Source organism: Dermacentor andersoni, chromosome 10 (assembly GCF_023375885.2).
Source record: "Dermacentor andersoni chromosome 10, qqDerAnde1_hic_scaffold, whole genome shotgun sequence".
NCBI classification, from domain to species: Eukaryota; Metazoa; Arthropoda; class Arachnida; order Ixodida; family Ixodidae; genus Dermacentor; species Dermacentor andersoni.
The window spans coordinates 49,702,269-49,721,606 of NC_092823.1; the positions used below are offsets into that span (position 1 = coordinate 49,702,269).

A 19,338-nucleotide genomic window follows, 5' to 3' on the forward strand; every position below is an offset into this window, starting at 1 on the left:
TTATGAAACTTGATCCGACCAGTATAAACCCTTATCAACCCTCACCAATCGACATCAACCTTATGAAACATGGTCCGACACTTATCAGCTCTTATTGGCCCTTATCAACGTGGATGTCATGCGAAGCTGTTGCAAAACCACATTTGCTGAGGGGTGTATGCAATGCTTTATTTATGGTTCGAATGCTTATTTTGAGCTTGTTGTTTATTGAAACATGAAGTTGTGTGTTATATGGGTGATTTCAATGAATCTATGCACTGCTCACTTTGCTGAGCGCTTGTAGCCTCTGCCTTACAAGGGTATGAGCCACTGCACTTTTTCCTTGCTTACGGGGGTATATGAGCCATTGCTTAGGGGGGCATGAGCCATTGCATTCGTCTTATGTGACGGACGGACCGGATTCTCATTGCATAGGCATAGAAATGCTCACACAATTAAAAGTTACTGCATTGGTTGTCTTGAGCTACACAAAATGTCTACGAATAACAAACGTGCAGTCACTAGTCCAGCGGTGTGTCTCCTTTCGTTCTGTCCGAGTCAGCGTTTTCTACTTGCTACCTTTCTTGCCTTGCTCTAGACGCCTTAGCATGTCAAAGACGCAAAGAGAAAAGTGAATTATGACAAATACGACACACAAACCGAAGTTGTCGGTCGCAGAAACTTCGAAATGCAAGCGAAATGAGAGTAACCAACCCTGGAGTAGCCCTCGATTTGAATTATTGCGACTCAGCCTGCCACGTGTCTCCCTTGCACGACGTGCAAGTGTCCATATCGCCCCATGCTATAAGTTGGCGTCTCATGGTTGCCAGGCCTGCTCAGCTTGCTGACTGGGTCATTACGCAGAGTCATCATGGCTTCCGTAATCGGCCGGTGCAGTCTGAACTCGAAGGCAACGGCTACACCTGTATGCTTGCAACAGCTACCGTGTAGTGGCCACTTTTGCGTCATGTGCTTAAAGCCATGTACTCACATGTTCCTGATGTACTCACAAGACCTTCTTTTCATATCTGCGTGGGCATCGCGCACGTGCATGAGTTGGGAGACAGACATAATTTTTTAACTGCAAAGGTACCATCCTCTTTTGAGATATCCTTCAGCAAACACTGAAAGAGTTCAACATCAATACCCAGTCCCACATTGCGCAATACCTATTGCTAGCTTCTTGTGATGATGAACCGCTGGATATTTTTGTAAATGGGAATCAGCAGAACCGATCGTACCTCCAATTCATTTTGTTTGAATAACTATAATCCAAAAGACATTTTTGATGAATGTGATATTATACCCCTTTCTAGCCCCACTTCTAGTACAAGCACTGTACACGCTAGTCGCGCAGTCTGGACATGGCATAATGAGCCCCTATAGTGGTTACACGCCCACCGAAGCGGTGGCCATAGCACGACATAATCACATAATCCAACCAGCCACCTTCTTAGGACATCTGCGCTGAAAGATGTTCATGCATGGCCAATACAGTAGGCGTGAATTAGAGCCAGTCGGGGTGAACGCAACATGCGAGAACCTTGCTACGTCAGCGAGGGCCGTATACTCCCTTAATCACTGCAACGAGCGCTACTCGCTCCGGTTAAGGCAAGGGCGTTGAAGTCGTTCTCTTTCGAGGTTAGAAATACAATGCTCGAACATAAGTGCTTTTTTTATATCCTCGAGGAAAGCCAGGCAACACAAAGGGCCGGCAACAATGGTCCGCAAACTTGGCCACTCATTCATTCAATGCCTCAACGTACTAGTCACTTTTCTCTCAACCATTCCACATTTGCAGCACGAATGGAGCATGGTGCATTAGCGATTGCCCAGTTGCATTTCTAAGAGTCGAATGCACGGCAGCAGGGCAAAGCGTTCTGGTTTCGCATTCATGCAGATTTTGTTCGAGATGAAGTACAGCACCCAGGTTAAAGAGCCATCTCGTTTCTCCAGCAAACTATGCAAAAAGGGTCTAAACTTCGGGGGTCTACCCATTTCAGCAAATATCGCAGAATGTATGACTGTAGACCTTGTTCACCTGCTCAGCAATTTCAATGCCAGAGTTTCTCTCCAATAGGTTACAAACTAAAGCACTTTACATCCACACTAACAGGGTAATCTTGTCAAATGCAATTCGTCAGTACGAAGGTTTCTTTATAGTAGTTTAGTACACCTGGGGCACTTTGTGCCCCTACTGGCGCTACCGGTTGCATTTTCACAACCACGAATCCCAATTAAAAGTAGGCATGTAGCACTTTCTTACAGGGCCATTTTCAGCCAAAAAGTGTAGTGCATAGAAGGCACGCTCATGATCGTGCCCGCTAAGGATTGCATTGGTACCCGCCGTGGAAAGAGCTCAAATTGCCAGACTTCTTCAAGGTCTTGCAGTGCCAGTCGAGGCTCAAGCGAATAACAGCAAAATGTGCCGAATCAGGCTAACACAACAGTGCAACACTGGAGTAGGCTTGAACAAAATAATTTATTGAACATGAATGAAGCAAAAAAAAAAAAATCACTGGGAGAAATGAACAGGGGGTGGAGGATGCCGGACACCGGCGAGAAAAAAAAAAGAAAAACGATAAACACAAAACAAAAAAATTGTGCCTAAGCTTCGGCATCAGCCTCTGGCTCGTCGTCGAACTCTCCCTCCTCGTCTGCGGTGGCCTCTTGGTACTGCTGATACTCGGAAACCAGGTCGTTCATGTTGGACTCCGCCTCCGTGAACTCCATCTCGTCCATGCCCTCGCCAGTGTACCAGTGGAGGAAAGCTTTGCGGCGGAACATGGCTGCACAGAGGGGAGTACAAAATGGCACAATGAATGCAAGTCCACGTCAGTCAATACATTGCTTGTTTATCAAGCCAAGGGAGAACTAACAGCAAATGTAAGCATGCGTTGAATTTTGGGAGACTATTTGCGCTCCGCCAAATGTCATTCATTTGGAGCCCATGCTCTGAAAAGTGCTACTGCAAGTGAGAATTCACATAACGCAGAAGTAAACGAACTGGCTTTTGGCCTCAAGCGCTGCTAGTACATAGCTAAGGGTCAAACCCACAATACACTTAGTTCAGGAAGTTCTGCAGGCAGTGTACTACCATGGCAAGGTTACAGGGAAAGTTGCTTTACGGAAGGTTACTACAGCTTGGACCACTTGTAATGCAATTACTTGTGCACGAACAGACATGCGGTCTCTCTCCACACTCTCATGTAGCTCCCCACCGAACTGTCAGTAAAACCTTGTTCATCCGCATCGGGGGAAAAAAAAAAAAAAAGAAAAAAAAAAAGAAGAAAAAAAGAAGAACTGTGCAAATAACTATACTAACAGGGAAAACGCACGAACCGAAATAAAAAATTTGTCAGACAACTATTGTTAACATCTACGTCGTGCAGAGCGTTGTGCGGATGAGCGTGGCACGAGGTGCCGATGCACGTGAAGCTGGTGGTGCCCAGGCAGCCCGAGACCGTTTTGTTTTCCTATCGAGTGGCGTTTCAAGAGGACGACAGGAACCGAAATGAACTAAATTGAGCTGGTGGGAGACGCCAGATGATGCCAAAACAAAACACCCAGATCATGCAGCATGGGAACGGCAGCGCGTTTGGATTATTGATTACTAAAAGCATGTAGTATGCTACCAATGGTACTACGCCTTACGCGCTGCAATAGAGATAGGTGAAGATGCTTATCCAGATAGGTTTGGCAGCGATAGCTGTGAATGCCGCATGCGACAAACCGGGTAAAGATTTGCTGGTACCGAGTGCAGACGAGTACCTGCACTCAGTACTCGCCTGCGTACCGGCCCAGTACTGATACTCTGTACTCTCATGAGCACTGAGGGGCAGGCAAGTATTGGGGTGAAGCTGACGCAGCAGGCCGCCACATACTGTTCGACCACACGCACTTTCTTTACAAGGGATGTAGCGGTCGGAAAACTTATTGTGTGATTGGAGCTTGACAACGTACGCGTACTGAACGTTGGCCAAGAAATGTTTTTGCAAAATGTATGGAACAGTAAAATACGAGCATAGAAGCCGGTCCAGGTGAGAAGTGCACAAATTCACTCCGCAATGCAGCCAGGTGGAACTTCACGTAGGAGCCTTTGCTGTTCCTACCAGAATGCGCATTTAAGTGCAGCCTGGGTGCGTTATCTCGTGCCAGATATGCATTCTATTGGCATTGGCATACTCCTAGCCAGCAGTTACTCCTGCCGGCTAGGAGTAACTGCTTCCATCACGGCAAATGCTGGGGGTCGGTGCAGTCAACAACACAACTCTGTGGCTGTACGGCACTCGTACAATGGGGCTACTACTCCCCGAATGAAAATCCAGACAAGTCCAGTCGTACGTTTCAACTACTGGAGATTTGCAGCTGACAGCTGTTCAGCAGTTTTGTGTTGGTTATTGTAGTACCACTTCTAGCGGAGAAAATTTGCAATCCGGCGATTTAAGGGGAGACGCGGGTCTTGAAATGACAAAAAAATGGCAAAAAAGTCGATTTTCGGAAAAGTGCGTTTTCGCTACGTTTATACATTCAAGAATCCCTCCGCGAAATCTAGAACCTAAATTTAATCAGAAAATAATAAAAAAACACTTATACGGGCCACGGTGGCCGCGGAATTAGCAAAAAATTGCCAAAAATGTTCGAACTTCGCGCCGTCGTCATTTGCGAACGAGTTGGCCGGCGGGCGCCATTTTGAGCTTGTTTGGAAGCTGCTTTCTTTGTGCGTATTTTGCGTCCGTTCAAAATGGCGTAGGTGAGGAGGAACCGACGCTATCGCGTCATTTCTGAAGGATGCGCCCGTGCCGCTGATTGGCCAAAGCACGCACACCCCCCGCGCGCCTCGCTCCTATTGGTCTGGCGCCGTCTGAGTGCAGATTCCCGCGTTCCCGACAGGCTGGTCGCTCTCGTGCTCGCTGCGTGTTTGTCTCTGGTTTCATCGCGCCGCTCGCTTCTCGACAATGTTCGATGAAGTGTCTTTTTCGCTGCCTGAATGGCTGGAGGAGATCGTCGTCTGAAGACTAGTACGCGTCAAGCGTTCGGCAAGGCGCGATGGCGGTCGTGGAATGCGCGATAGAAGACGGATAAGCTTGTCGTGCACCCGGAGTTGCCGGCTGCTGGTCTGCCTGAAGATTCTGCCGGATCGAGTTCCGAGCTGCAATCCAGTACGTCTAGCATCAACACTTCGTCCACCCACGCCTCGCGTGTTGGCGCAGACCGTGTAGATACCGTTTTCTTCACGACCGAAGAAAGAAGCAAGCGCGCAGCGATCGCCGATAAGGCGAAAACGCGCCCGGCGTCGCAGTCTGCAACGGAGCGAAAGTTGGAGCTGCTGGGTGTTGACACGAAAGAGGACGTCAGCGACAGCGGAACGGAACTTGCGATCGTGGATTTATCCGTGGTGCAATACTTTTTTGGACTTATGCCGTGTCCCGTGTGCGCCAAGAAAACGCTGATGCTTTCGAAGGACCCCGCCAAGGAGTACGGGCTCTGTGCCAAGCTTGTGCTGGAGTGCTCCACGTGTGGCATGCGCGAAAGGATCGTCGGAGGTTCACATGTCCAACAAGGATCACAAAAACAGAAATGCTTTGATAAACAAGCTTGCAAAGAGGCACAAGCCACCAACAGACTCTGCCTACAGTCTTGGGCATTTATAGGTATAGGTGTGACCTTTTGCTGAATGCACAATTGTGAGAGTGTGCAAGAGATATAAATTTTTTTTACAATTTAAATTCTGGGATTTTACGTTCCAAAACCGTGATTTGATTGTGGACCAATTTTGACCACTTGGGAAGCGCTACAACACAAGCACATGAAGTTTCTTGCATTTCAGCTCCATTGAAATGTGGCGACCACCACTGGGATTTGATCCCAATTTTTTGTTGTAGCCGTAAACTTTGTGGAAAGGACATATTTTGTTGTGGCCATGAACTCTGCACAACTTTATTTGCATAGGGATGCCATTTGTGTGCCTTCTGTTCAACAAGGAACTAAAATAGGAATGTGAAGCTCATGGTGCTAGCTTTCTGGCATTGCTTTCAATGACTATGCATGATTTTGCAACCAATATCTCAATGTTATTTTTGCAAAATGGCCATATATATGTCATGAACTTGTTGCTGAAAGACAGGGCTACATGGTGGTGCAATTTATATTGCCATATTGTTAGCCCATTAAAAGTCACAGTGAACTGAAAGTTCAAACTCATTTTTCTCAGCTTCATTTTTTTGGACACCGCACACTGCCTTACGGGGGATCTTCATATGTTGTTTCGAAGTACCAGCAAAATGTTTGGTATCAATATATTTGTGTCGAATGGATCTAGCCGGTGATGCTATTTATTTATTTCTAAAGCTGCCGGCTAAATTTTAATTGCCACTAAATACAAACGAAAATTAGCAGAAATATTTGAATTATGTTTACATCTGTTATGTTTGCATTATAATTGCACTGAGAACAATAAAAAAAGCATCACCGGCTAGAGCTACTCTCTGGCGTTCTGGCCATATACTTTGTTTTTCCTTTTGACAAAATTAAGTTTTTGAAAAGTCCCGTAAGAAATTGATTGAATTTCTGTATAAAAAACTTTGCATCATTTGTTCTAATGAAGATATACAAAATCTAATTATATATTTGCAATCAGCAGAAAGAACTGAACAATACTGTTAGATATCATCCCGTTCACACTAAAATTAACAAAATTGGTTTTAAGACCCACATCTCCCCTTAAGCAAGCAATCTATGCTGTACCGTTGGAAACTGCACACCCAAACTGGCTACACGTAAAAACCCACAAACATTCTTGCCAGTTTCCTTGAAGCAAATCAAGTGCACAGGCGCAGACATGTACAAGCTACTCAACAAACACTGTAGAGGTTCAGAAGAGCAACAAGTCATCCAGCACACATTGTGCAGGTAGGGACAGTAACTTATGATGGATAGTATATGATGGATTTTACTGCCACAGAACGCAAAAACATAGCTTACAGTGGAATTGCACTAAATGTTGCTGGTACTGTCATGGCAACCCTTAGTAGACTGCACTACCCTGTAAGGAGCCTCATGCCTTGCACCCACCTGTGAACTGTTCGGAGATTCGTTTGAAGAGCTCCTGGATGGCAGTGCTGTTCCCAATGAATGTGGCTGACATCTTGAGACCACGGGGCGGAATGTCGCAGACGGCGGTCTTGACGTTGTTCGGGATCCACTCGACGAAGTAGGAGGAGTTCTTGTTCTGCACGTTGAGCATCTGCTCGTCGACCTCGCGCATGCTCATGCGGCCGCGGAAGATGGCTGCCACCGTGAGGTACCGGCCGTGCCTGGGGTCGCAGGCGGCCATCATGTTCTTGGCGTCGAACATCTGCTGGGTCAGCTCGGGCACCGTCAGAGCGCGGTACTGCTGCGAGCCACGGGCGGTGAGGGGCGCGAAGCCAGGCATGAAAAAGTGCAGGCGAGGGAAGGGAACCATGTTGACTGCAAGCTTGCGCAGGTCAGCATTCAGCTGGCCTGGGAACCTGAGGGGACGCACACACAAAAAAAAAAAAAGGAACCAACAGCGATTGGTTAGAGATTGAGGTGTTAAGAGAGACCAAAGAATAAAGCCAACAAAAGTAGACCTCCAAATACAACCTTTGCATGGAGAAAATATTGCTAAGCAACTATTTTGCACAGTAATGAGGACAATAATGCCATTTAGATAAGTTGGGCTTAAATGACGAATTGGCACCCATCCATGCATCTTGTATTGCTGTGCCTCATGGTTAAAACTTAACAGGACCAGAATGAAAGATGGCCACACCAAATGACCTCTGCACCTTCCAGTTATCTTTTTAGTGCAGTGTTGGTAGGCTAATTCAGAATAGTTGTCCCCTCAATTTACTATCCCAAACCTTTCCTCTAGAGTTCCGATTTCTCCGAGAGAAATAATGTATGGTACCAGTCACCAAGTAGTCTTGGCGAGATTACTAATAGACCCACCTAAGGCAGGTTGTGACGCCAGACATGGTTGCAGACACGAGGTGGTTGAGGTCTCCGTATGTGGGCGTGGTCAGCTTCAGCGTGCGGAAGCAGATGTCGTACAGAGCCTCGTTGTCGATGCAGAATGTCTCGTCCGTGTTCTCCACCAGCTGGTGGACCGAGAGGGTTGCATTGTAGGGCTCAACCACCGTGTCGGAGACCTTTGGCGAGGGGACGACCGAGAAAGTGTTCATGATCCGATCCGGGTACTCCTCACGGATCTTCGAGATGAGCAGGGTGCCCATGCCCGAGCCGGTGCCCCCTCCGAGCGAGTGTGTTAGCTGGAAGCCCTGCAGGCAGTCACAGCCCTCGGCTTCCTTGCGGACGACGTCGAGCACGGAGTCCACGAGCTCGGCACCCTCTGTGTAGTGGCCCTTGGCCCAGTTGTTCCCCGCGCCGCTCTGGCCTGGAAGTAGGAAGAACAGGGGAGGTTAGACAAATACAATGGGAACAGAAACTTGCAGCATAGATGTATGTGCATAGAGTAAAACCTTGGTCAATTCCAAATGCACAGGACTGAGAAAAATGTCCGAATGAACCAAATGCCGAAATATTGAGGGTATCAAGAAAACAATAAGCAAATGCTTACTACATCAACACTCTTTTATTTACTGGATAGGTCAGCAAATCCTGTTTCTACTTTCCACAAAAGCAGTGCAGAAACTGCAATTGTCATCTCGCGACAGCAAAGGCCTCACAATTTCCTTCACAGTGTGGCATTTCACTACCGTGTGCACATCCCATTTTTTCGCTACCGTCACCAAGTCGTTGCCCGTCACGATGTAGAAATGTGCTTTTCATCCTCAACAGCGTTGCGCAGAGTAAGAACGGAACTGTTTGCCACAACCGCTGCGGAAGAAACCATGGCTGCTGTCGACGCAACATTCCACGGCGACCTTGCAGTTCTGAAGGAGTGTGGCCAACGCACACGCCGAGTCGAAACTCAACTACAGTTTGAAACAGCGGTCGCTATCGACAGGCTCATAGATGGCGACTACTCAGCTATAAAGGCATGCGACCGACACGGTGCTACGTGCAGCAGGAAATGCAAGAATGAAGGTTGCAAAGGCACAAATATTCACGAAGTGCTCTGGCGTCGCTGCCATCCACATACAATTAATTTCCACTGATGATTGGCAATGGGAGCTCTGCCTTTTCCGTTTCGACAGATGCCGTGTCTGCCTCACATTTGAGGTGCCAAGCTCCGAGAGTAGTCCCAAGTAACGAGAGTTTCATTACATGAATAATGCACACCTTCCCAGACAAGCCCGATTATCAGGATTCAGAATCTGACGAACCCAAGGAACCCAAATAAATGGTTGAGGTTCTATGTGACCTAAGCAGTGACCCAGGAAAAATGCTATGCGAATAATGTTGGGGAAGTAATGTTCACACACCCTTGTAAATTAACGTAGAGCTTACGCTACGTTAATTTACAAGGGTGTGTGCAATTCCCCAGCCTATTGCCTGGGTTGTCTTTAACATCTTTCACATGGTTCAAAAGAGTTGTGCTCAAAACGAGATTTTGCACCACCTATGGAATGCAAACCTTGACTTTTCAGACTCATTCCTTGCACAGAAGTATGTAACAAAACTAGGTCAAAAGAAACTGATGCAATACGTTTGGATTTACGAAATAAGGTTCAAATTTTGGTTCACTTTATGCAGGTTTTTGAACATTACTTCCCCAACATTATTTGCATAGCATTTTTCCTGGGTCACTACTTAGGTCACATAGACTACATAAGCGACAAAGCTTTACTCAATTCAGTATTTAGTTGTCATTGCTGGCGTTGGTAGCACTTTTACCAAATTTGATGACAAGAAAATAAAGGTGACCATTTTCTGCACTACAAGTAGCTGAATAAGTTAAATAAGATGTGCTTATTGAGAAAAAACAAGTACTTAAATGCTGGTAAAAAGAAATAAATGCTACCACCTGAAGTGACGCGCATTTAACTTCGAACTCCTTTATACCTGAACACAGGAGTTCAGGTGTTTAGTGCCATCCCCTCTTCATTGATTCTTTTGAAGATATAAGCTAAACAACAAGCATTCGAAACAATGCTGTCACATCAAAGAGGCACTGGACAAACGAGCACAGAACCAACGCAGTTTCTGGCTTGCCTTTAGCGCACCGTTTTATCCACACTGCCCCATCTCGCAAACACCATGCACTAAAGTAAAGCAATGGGGGCATGGTCTACGCTAAGAATATGCTACCAGCTGCGATGTGCAAAACCATGCCAGTTGAAACTGTGAAGGGATACTATTTAATCACTAAACTTCGTGGTTGTATTTACAGTCTTGAGAAACTCAATTTGCTTCAGTGTTGCAGTAATAACTAGATTATTAGAAGACCAAATGAAAGTCACCGCTCCCTTTATTTGAGCTGCTGCGGAATTTGTCAAGTGGCTTGCTCTTCCACGACAGGATGCACGTCACTAACTGTTATCTAGAACAGAGTAGTCAAAACCTATGTCACAGCAAGAAGGCGTGGTCAACCCCAGCCTCATATTGAGGCATTTTCAGGCTTACCAAGCCTCTCACCCTGGGTTACTACGTTTGGCGGGCAGGTGCACAACTAAAATGTGGCGCAATGTAAAGCTACCTTAGAGAGGAAAAGGAGAAAACGGGAAGAGCGCTCTTTCTGACATGCCCTTTTTCATCCGTACATAATTTTACACTATGCCAGCATTACCTTTATTAACTTGTTACTTAAATGGGTAATTTACCAGTGCAGATGTTTGTGGAGTGCCTCCATTCAAGCTAGGATCATTTCGTAGGTTGGATCTGCTGCACGTACCAATTGTGTTATCGATCACTGTACATTCCAATTGTTTTATCAACAGTTATCAGTGGTGCGAGCGCGCATTGTTCTTTATTGCAGCACTGATATGAACTTGCAGGACAAGACATGTAGGGCCAGGTGATTTGTTGGCTCATGCTGAACTTTTTACGTTCAGCTTTGCCAAAGACATCTATTACCAATGACAGTTGAAGAGTATGAATTGCAGTCTAGGGCACAATCACCGTGCCTGTGGTTATTGTAATGCCCAATGCTAAAATGCAACTCCCTCAAATTTAATTGACACTCCTTGCCTCATCTTGTCACAGAGAAAGGTCACATACAACTTGCACTAAAATTTAGGGTGGTGTGATGGCCAGCTTTGACTGCGCCAAATGAAGAGTACATACCGAAGACGAAGTTGTCTGGCCTGAAGAGCTGGCCGAAAGGTCCAGACCGTACGGAGTCCATGGTGCCGGGCTCCAGATCCACGAGGATGGCACGCGGCACGTATTTGCCTCCTCCACCGAGAAAGCAGATAGACAAACTCACAAACCAGGCACAAGAAACATAGCACAAAGCAAGAGATGACAGTCTACAGTACATTAGGACTGGCCAGGATAGAATCCAGAGGGAGCTGCGAGGTGTTGCAGTAAGTTGGCTATGCAAGCAGCAGCATACAGTAGTACTAATGAGGTTGCCAACTCAAGAGTGAACCTGTCATTCCCAAGAGCCACAAGCAGCACAACAAAGTTGCAGAATTGTTGGTTGCCTCGTATCGCCATTCATATAGCAAGAGTGCAGTAGTCTGTAGGCTACTCAAGTTCTGCTTGACGCCAGAAGCCAAGGGGATCAGCAAGAGGAGCACAGTACGTTGGCAGTAGTTCATATTGTCGGCAGAAGCATGTACTACCGTGCAGCTACAACTTACAGCACAATGTGTGCTATGCGGAGAAGCAGGATGCATGGAAAAATGAGAACCGTGCAGGGAAAACGTTAGGGGACACGAGGGTAGCATCCCCGCAAGCTCTGGAGCCAGCACCTACGGCTGAGCTGAGCAAGCAACTAGGCTATCAAACAAGGCACAAGGCTCACCGGAAGCCTCATTGTAGTAGACATTGATGCGTTCCAGCTGCAAGTCGGAGTCCCCGTGGTAGCTTCCAGTGGGATCAATGCCGTGCTCATCGGAGATCACTTCCCAAAACTGCAATAAAGACATTTCGTATACAAGTCTTGCATTTACAAGTAATCAGAGTTGAACACTTTCTTGCAGTTCGTGCTACAGATTTGAGAAGAGGTGTGATCGCTACCCCATTACATGCAAACCAATACAGTAACAGCTCAGCATGGTTTATAATCTAGAAAGCGAGAAAGCTCTAAATGTTAACATTTAAATCATTAGGATATTGAAAATTATACCAGCAATGCCCCCCCCCTCCCACACACCCGAAGTGGGGGACAATACAAGCCAAATATGGAAACAGGGCAAACGTGCCAGCCGCACTTTGTACCCGATGATTCAGTTGCATGGTATGCAGACCTTGCAGGCCGATAGCAAGCTAGGCACTCAAGTTCAACGAGAGGCAGTAGAAGTACAGAGATACGTGAAAACAAGCTGCTTGACTAACCCCGAGAAGAGGCAGCTATGCCGGCTGAAGGTTTCCTTGAACATGAATGTTACACGGCAATCTAATCAGAAGTCGCTATCTGCACAGAGGACTGCCAAGCTAGATTCACAGAGCATTGGCTCTAGCTCACTGGCCGAATGTTCATTGTATTCAAGCACACTGCAATGATTCATTGGGAAGCCCCTTTCCTTGTGCGAGTCAACTTTGAGATTTTCAGCGTAAGCAGCTATTGATGTCATTCAGGGCAGAAAGAAGGGACACGCAACACTCACAAGATGCATACGTTATACACAGAAAAGCAAGTTTAATAAGCACGGTTAAAGGAGTACAGAGATGAAATTCACAACTTAATTTTATTGTGTTTAATGAAGGCATCCGACTTCGAAAGCATACAAGAAATACTGTCAAGCCTCTTATTGCCAAGTAGCTTTTCTACAGCCGGTGTCAGTTCCTAGGTGGTGCATGTTTTGATGAGCGGGCTGAGCAAGCTAGCCGGTGTTGATTCAAGGCAAAATGTGTGTACACAGACAAAAATATGCCAGGAAGAGCACAACATGAGCGTTACTGTCAACTGAAGGGTCATTTCGTAAAAGATGGAAAAGAGAAAAAAGCTGACGGGCCGTCCCTCTCACTTCAGGAGAAAACTTTTGGAGCAAGGTGACGGCCATACAGTATATGTCTGGCAGTCATGCTGCTCCAAAACAGTTGTGAAGTGCTAAAGAGGGTTGGCTTAGATTTCTTGGTACACACTTGCGACTTTGACAGTACCTAGCTGGCTATGTCTTCGTACCTCCCAGGGTTGTTTTGTTAACTTGGCACGTACCAAAAGTGGTATAGTACGACAAGAGTATGAGGAACATAAATGATTGGTCATGGCATAAGTATCATGACGTGCGCGTCATGTAGGTCATGAAACAGCTGCCTAATTCTTGGTGCTCTCATGGTCCCCACACACTGCTTTGCATAATATCGATTCCCATAGGGCGTGGGATCTGCGGCTTTTTTTCTGTACAGGGTTCTTCGCATGTAGCGGGAGTTTTAGTACATAAACAATCATTAACCAAATGAAACTTCAATTGATGGCACGCCCGCTGTTCTTTCCTCTGGGTTTGTGTTTTAGCTAAATTATCACGAGGTACGCATCACGATGCAGCACATGGTCACATGGGAGCGGGACAGGCTTGGGCATGTATTCAAAGGTGCTCTGTGGGCTGAATGAATATAGCAACACAACCCAAGCAAGCTGGAGCAAGTGCAGAGTTGTTTGCGAGTAAAATTTCCTCACCACGTCGTTTGGATTATTGAAGTTTGCTATGTCACGCTTAACTGCAAGTGTGCTGGCTTGCACTTTATTTTCAATTTGTGCATACTTGACCACAGTTTACAAAACACCCTTGGATTTTTGGAAAAATGTGCACTCTGAAAGGAAACAGCCACATTCAGCTGCATATTGCCCCGAAGTGCATAACTGAAAAGCTCCCACCAAGGTAAATAGGATGGAACACTGTACTATCATTTGCATTTAATGCTTATTGTGCACAGCAAGGGCTGCAAAGTGAATAGCATAAATTGACAGTATGCTTAACCAGACATGCTTTGCAAGTGGAAGCATTTGAAATGAAGTACCAAAGAAATAATTTTATACTGTGCATTCTCTATCCAATATGAAGCTGAAGGCAATAAAGAGATCACCCGAGTTGAAAATCCATTAGTTGGCACTTTGCGGCATGTTTCACAGGGCCACATTTATCTTGAACAGAACCGGTCAAGTCCTACGAGTCCGGAAAGGACATAACGCGAGCCTGAATTTTTCGAAAATGCTTCCCGATTTTGTGCTGCCAGATTGAAACAGGGGACTGCACCAGAAAATTTAACGTGAGCAACGTTCTGAACGCGTGCCACGCCCGCTAATAGTCGCAAACTCCAATGTGACGCCTAAAGTCCGCATCTACAACCCTCTCCGCTGGCGTTAGTACGACAGTATGAACAGCCGTTTTTGTTCTCAAAAACCTCGAACGTCGCTCAACGGCTGCTTTATTGATGGAACTTGACGGGTAATTAGACAATCGATCGGATATTGCGACATCCCTCCGAGGCGGAGCACGTCAAAAACAAGTCCTACAGCATCTAGGGCCACGTAAGCCGACCACCACCGAGCAGGTATCTGAAGCAGCAGCAATGCGCGATACCGCCTACGATCGGAAACCGCAAGCCGTATCAGCGGCAAAACAATGGCTAGCCAAGACCTAAATGAAATTGGGATACAGCACGGCACAGGTTTACGAAACATTCACGTGCACTGAACTAAATGGAAAGCACGAGAAACATGTGAAAGGTGTTCATGAAATGGACTAGTTAACCGCTTCATTCACGACACGCGTCAAAATTTTGCAGCGCTGTATCCTAATAATGCTATTCCAACTACCACGCCCAGCCTTGCAACACCACTGAGCTCGTAAATGAACTTCCGCGCATTTTGTTTGGTCGGTCAAAAGAAAAATTCGCACCGCTAATTACGCAGGCGGCGGTTAGACACGAAAGCCCGCGCAAGACTTAACGGTCAAGCGGCGGGAAGCCGATTTCAATATCTGCAAGACCGCGACGCCATTGGTCAAAGAGCCAATTCACAGAGCCAATCAACGACACGCAATTTGAAACATGCCGGGCGGGGCGGGAACAGCGCGCGTTTTCTTGGCAGCAGACGAGATTTTTTTTTCGCTGCAGGAAGCATCCGAGAGCCCCTTATAAAACGCCGCAACGCCAAACCAGCTGCCTACGCATCGCCTTGTAAGGAGACAGACCGGCGTTACTAATTTAGCAAGCGCAGCTAGACAAAATGGACGCCAAACAAGGAAATACGCCGGGCGGCCACAATGGCCGATAGGTACTGGTAGAAAAGGATGGCTCTACGAAAGGTAACCGGTTTAAAGAAGATAACAAGCAGACTTGAAAGAGAAAAGGTAACGACGCAAAGAAAGCTGAAGTTAAAGATCGTTCCGCATCTACAGTAAATGGGGTACTCTGGCGATAGAGTGAGATCGCCATTCGAGAAAATTTGCACGATACACAGGGCTTAAAAGTAATCGCAAATCGAAAGCCGGACTCTACGCACGGCAAAACGGGCGAGTCAGTTACACTAATGGGGACGTACACGAGCCTGTCACGGTACGTGCATACGCCATGAGCAAGATCTGCCTCCATGCATGCAGCGCCTAGGAGTCAGGCCTACGCGTGAAAGTTGCAATTTCACGCGGCATGCCGCTTTTTTCCGTGAACGAAAGACCGGCGCTGTCCCCAATTAGACGGGAGCGAACACCGCAGGGGAACTGCCGAGGCCTAAACTAACTAGGCACGAAGGTCGTTCCTCTCTTGCACCGAGTCACGACCGTGAGCGCCGCTGCAACGGTCACCCACACAACCAGGTCATCGCGCCGGCATTGTCAGCGGGTGGGGCCTCCGCTCGTTGCTTTGGCAGTTTCAGCACAATACACCGCACACAGCCGATTGCTGGAATATTTGCACTAGGCATGAAAAAGCTTGAAAATACACCTCGAGGTACACTAGCAATAAGACTACATCCGGTCTCGATCGAGAGGCATGGCATGGTTTTAAAAGGAGGGGCGCTTTTGACGTAGAGCTAGGCCTAACCGCGCCCACACCCGGTGCACCTGCCCACTACAGAACTGAATCGGTAAAAGCTGCTGGTAAATTACCTTGGCTCCGATTTGGTTTCCGCACTGGCCGGCCTGGATGTGAACAATTTCACGCATCTTGTTGTACAGATGGAGGGCAAGGAAGACAGAACTGATGCTGCACGTAGCCTACCCGAACGTACAGACTGAGTGCACGGGGTCTCAATGGCCCAACTGGTTTTTACTGGTTCGACTAGTCTCGGCAGCCAGTCAGCGAGCTCAGATCAAAAGTGCGCTTTGTGATTGGCGGAAATATTTCGCATGACGAGGCCGCGACATGTCCAGCGGTGGCGCGCGGCGGCTGCTGTTTCGTTTCGGTTTCGAAAATGAAAGAGGGCTTTTCGCGCGTACGCCAACCTCTGCGCTGTAAATAGAGGTTCATGGCGAATTTGGCAAATCCCACCGGGGCGCCCTGGGGCAACGATGAGAGGATGAATTGGAGAACTGATATTAACTATATGGCGAACTGGGACGCACCGGTGCGCTTTGGCGAATTCGCCATATGATCGGGGGACGCAAGCTCCATTGTGGGTCTTTCGTGCTCACTTTGGGTTCTTTTGTACAACCCACGGTTTGCGTCCCTCCACCTAAAACTCTCAAATCTTCAAAACAGTATTTTTTCGTTCATAAGTGGCTTTTTTTTTTGCATTTTCAACGTTAGGCGCTGCCGTTCAGCCACCTTCTCATACAAGCGAGGTGCGCCTAATAAAAAGTATTCCAAGTATTCACTGTGTAAAATGCGCACAGTATCTTTTTTTTTTTTTTTTGTCCAGTATGACAGTTTGTGGCGGATTAATGTTTATAACGAGACAAGCAAAGCATGCTCTTTTGAGCAATACAGTGAAACTATAGGGAAAGGTATAATACTTTTGACAAGTTAAACGATGTACATTTAATTCCTAGTTCTCATACGTCAAGCTTTACGTGTAAAGCAATTCTGACGAGTGTATACTAAGATGTTTCTATTTGGCTCGTCAGTTTCGGCAGTGTCTTAACTGGAAAGCAGGCAACGCTGTCGTTCACGCATGTCACAATGGCCGCGCACTGTTTGGTTGTTGACAACGGCGGTGGGTCTATAAAAGCCGGTTTCACGACACAAAATGTTCCCAGGTTAGTGGCCAGGCTAGCCGTTACAAAAATGGGACGTGCAAAGCTGTATTCACTGTGTATTAATGTGCGGTTGACGCCTTCAGCACCCTGTTACCCCTATTATCCCGACCGAAGAGCAAAGCATCGCTTATCCATTAAGATTCGGCGATATTTCTTCTTCTAATTAAGCGCCTGAAAACAAGCCATCTGCGCTTGCTATTTACCTCGCTTTTAGGTAACTGAAGCGCGCAGTTTGAAACACACTCACTGCAGACCTGCGACTTATGAGATCGGACTCGCCGGCACACTTGTCTCCGCATTTTAATTCCCAAGAGAAAATATTTCCAAAGACCGCGTCACTCATAAAAGTGTCTGTGTACCTCGCCACTCGGAGTCTTCTTCTTCTTGTTCTTCATCTTTTCTTTCTTTTTTCTCAGGGCAAAAATGTCTCCTGACTTTTCGCGATGCCATACTGACGCGTGATAGGATGAGCTATGTGGTCAATGCGCTTCGATTCGGTTTGATTCGACATAAAGCGAACGGCTTAATTGCGAGAAGTAAATGCAACCTGCGATTCGGCCAAATTCTGATATTTGCGGTAATCACTGGACGATTAATCGCCCAACAAGGGTCACCAGCGTTTCGATTACGAGGTGTCACATTAAATGTAGTAATAAAGTACTTAGTGCGTTGTTATACCGGTGTCGCACGACCACTTTTAATCCCAATTAAACGCGATCCGGACCGAAATTATCGACTGTGATTGGCTCCCTCGTGCTGCTTGCGCAAAGGAGTCAATCACGACCGAGAAATTCGATCAGGATTGGGCTTCATCGTGATCAAAAGTGGGCCGTGTGACACCCGTATTATAAAACACGAGCTGACGTGGGTAGTTGATGTTGCTTGAAAGTCGACCACTGTTTGAGTATTGCCTTATGGAACTGTGACAAAAAAAAACTTGACAACGTAAGCTTATATAGGTATGGCTGTTTAGAAATATGTAACGTCACAGCTCCTGATGCTTGCTTTCTTGTTTTGTTTTTCTTCTGCGCGTTTGTATGCTCACTGCCTACGCTTGTGCGCCATAATTTTTCTTTAGCATGGGTTTCTCAAAATGAAACCAGGTAAGAGCTACCACCTCTGCTGTCTATCACCACACTGTCCCTTTTTTTTTTTTGCACTTACTTTAAGGCATGTGCCAACCTACCCAACAAGTGCTAGCACTTTTGTATCCAGCTAACGCCTTTGCCTAGATATGCCTAAATGCAACACAACGGTGCCGTCGGGATGTGGTAATAAATGTACTTCGCAAAATTAAAAATATCATACATGCCCAAGTAAAAAAAGAAAAAGTGAACATTGGGGGTTCCGCATCGGAATCCAGACGTTTTGACAATCTGGTCACGTTAACACGAGGGGCATCCATGAGTTTGTATTACTGTCCTCGAGGAACAGAAACTAGTTGACGAGACTCTGCTGCGGTCTTAACCTCAGCCTGCATTCTCGTTAACTTGCTGTGCTATTTGCTCAACGATTGTCCGGTGGTCACCAAGCACCAGAGCTGCCACTTCCGCATCAATATGCACTTTGCGACTGAGCGACGGTCGGCCATCCATTCTTCATTGTCTGGGTTTGTTTGACTGCATTGAAATCATTCGCACCACTTCACAGCAGTGTCACCGGCTGGGGCGTTGTCACCGTACACCGCCAGCAGCTCAGCATGAATTTCTTTGGCATTGTGTCTATTGAAAATAAAAACTTTTTTTTACGGGCGCCGTCATTTACGTTCTTATTTTCGGGGGGCGTTACACATGGTACTGGATAGAACACAATCTTTATATTCCACTAAAACTAGAGAGGCGCATGCTCGTTTTGGTGCCTATTGTGTAAGCCTGTCCCGAATTTATGGTAGCAAAAATATAAGATTTATAAATGCCCCTTGTACATTAGGAGGAAGACGTCCCCAGCCAAAATTTGATTATTGGCCCAACATTTTGAAGCCAGCTCAACACCTTTAGGCTGACGACAGTTAAACATCTCCTATCTATCGTTACCTCTATAGAAGCAGCCAAGCTGGCTTCAAAATGGCACATACAATAAAATCAACGAGAAGAAGATGGGGAACTGAGGGGCCCAATTTTTTTGTTAA

The 19,338-nt window shown here is 46.6% G+C and overlaps 2 protein-coding genes across 3 annotated transcripts in view; one reads left to right on the forward strand and one right to left on the reverse strand.

Moving 5' to 3' along the window:
* Window positions 1–2,442: 2,442 nt before the first annotated feature.
* Window positions 2,443–16,274, reverse strand: LOC126543671 (tubulin beta chain-like). 2 transcript variants are annotated; one of them, XM_050190778.3, is made up of 6 exons: window positions 16,122–16,274; window positions 11,876–11,984; window positions 11,191–11,298; window positions 7,954–8,398; window positions 7,054–7,490; window positions 2,443–2,768 (listed from the first exon to the last, which is right to left on the reverse strand). In XM_050190778.3, exons 1-6 carry the CDS (start codon window positions 16,176–16,178, stop codon window positions 2,587–2,589), a joined length of 1,338 nt encoding a protein of 445 aa, XP_050046735.1. In that variant the 5' UTR covers window positions 16,179–16,274; the 3' UTR covers window positions 2,443–2,586. The 2 variants fall into 2 exon arrangements, with proteins under 2 accessions (XP_050046735.1, XP_050046734.1); XM_050190777.3 differs by having other exon boundaries at window positions 11,191–11,301; window positions 16,122–16,273.
* Window positions 16,275–16,500: 226 nt separating this feature from the next.
* The window catches only part of Arp6 (Actin-related protein 6), a 55,002-nt gene continuing 52,164 nt past the window's right edge, over window positions 16,501–19,338 (forward strand). Inside the window, exon 1 of the mRNA XM_050190779.3 lies at window positions 16,501–17,210. Coding sequence (XP_050046736.1) covers window positions 17,134–17,210 — 77 coding nt within the window. The 5' untranslated portion in view covers window positions 16,501–17,133. The remainder of the gene's footprint in view (window positions 17,211–19,338) is intronic.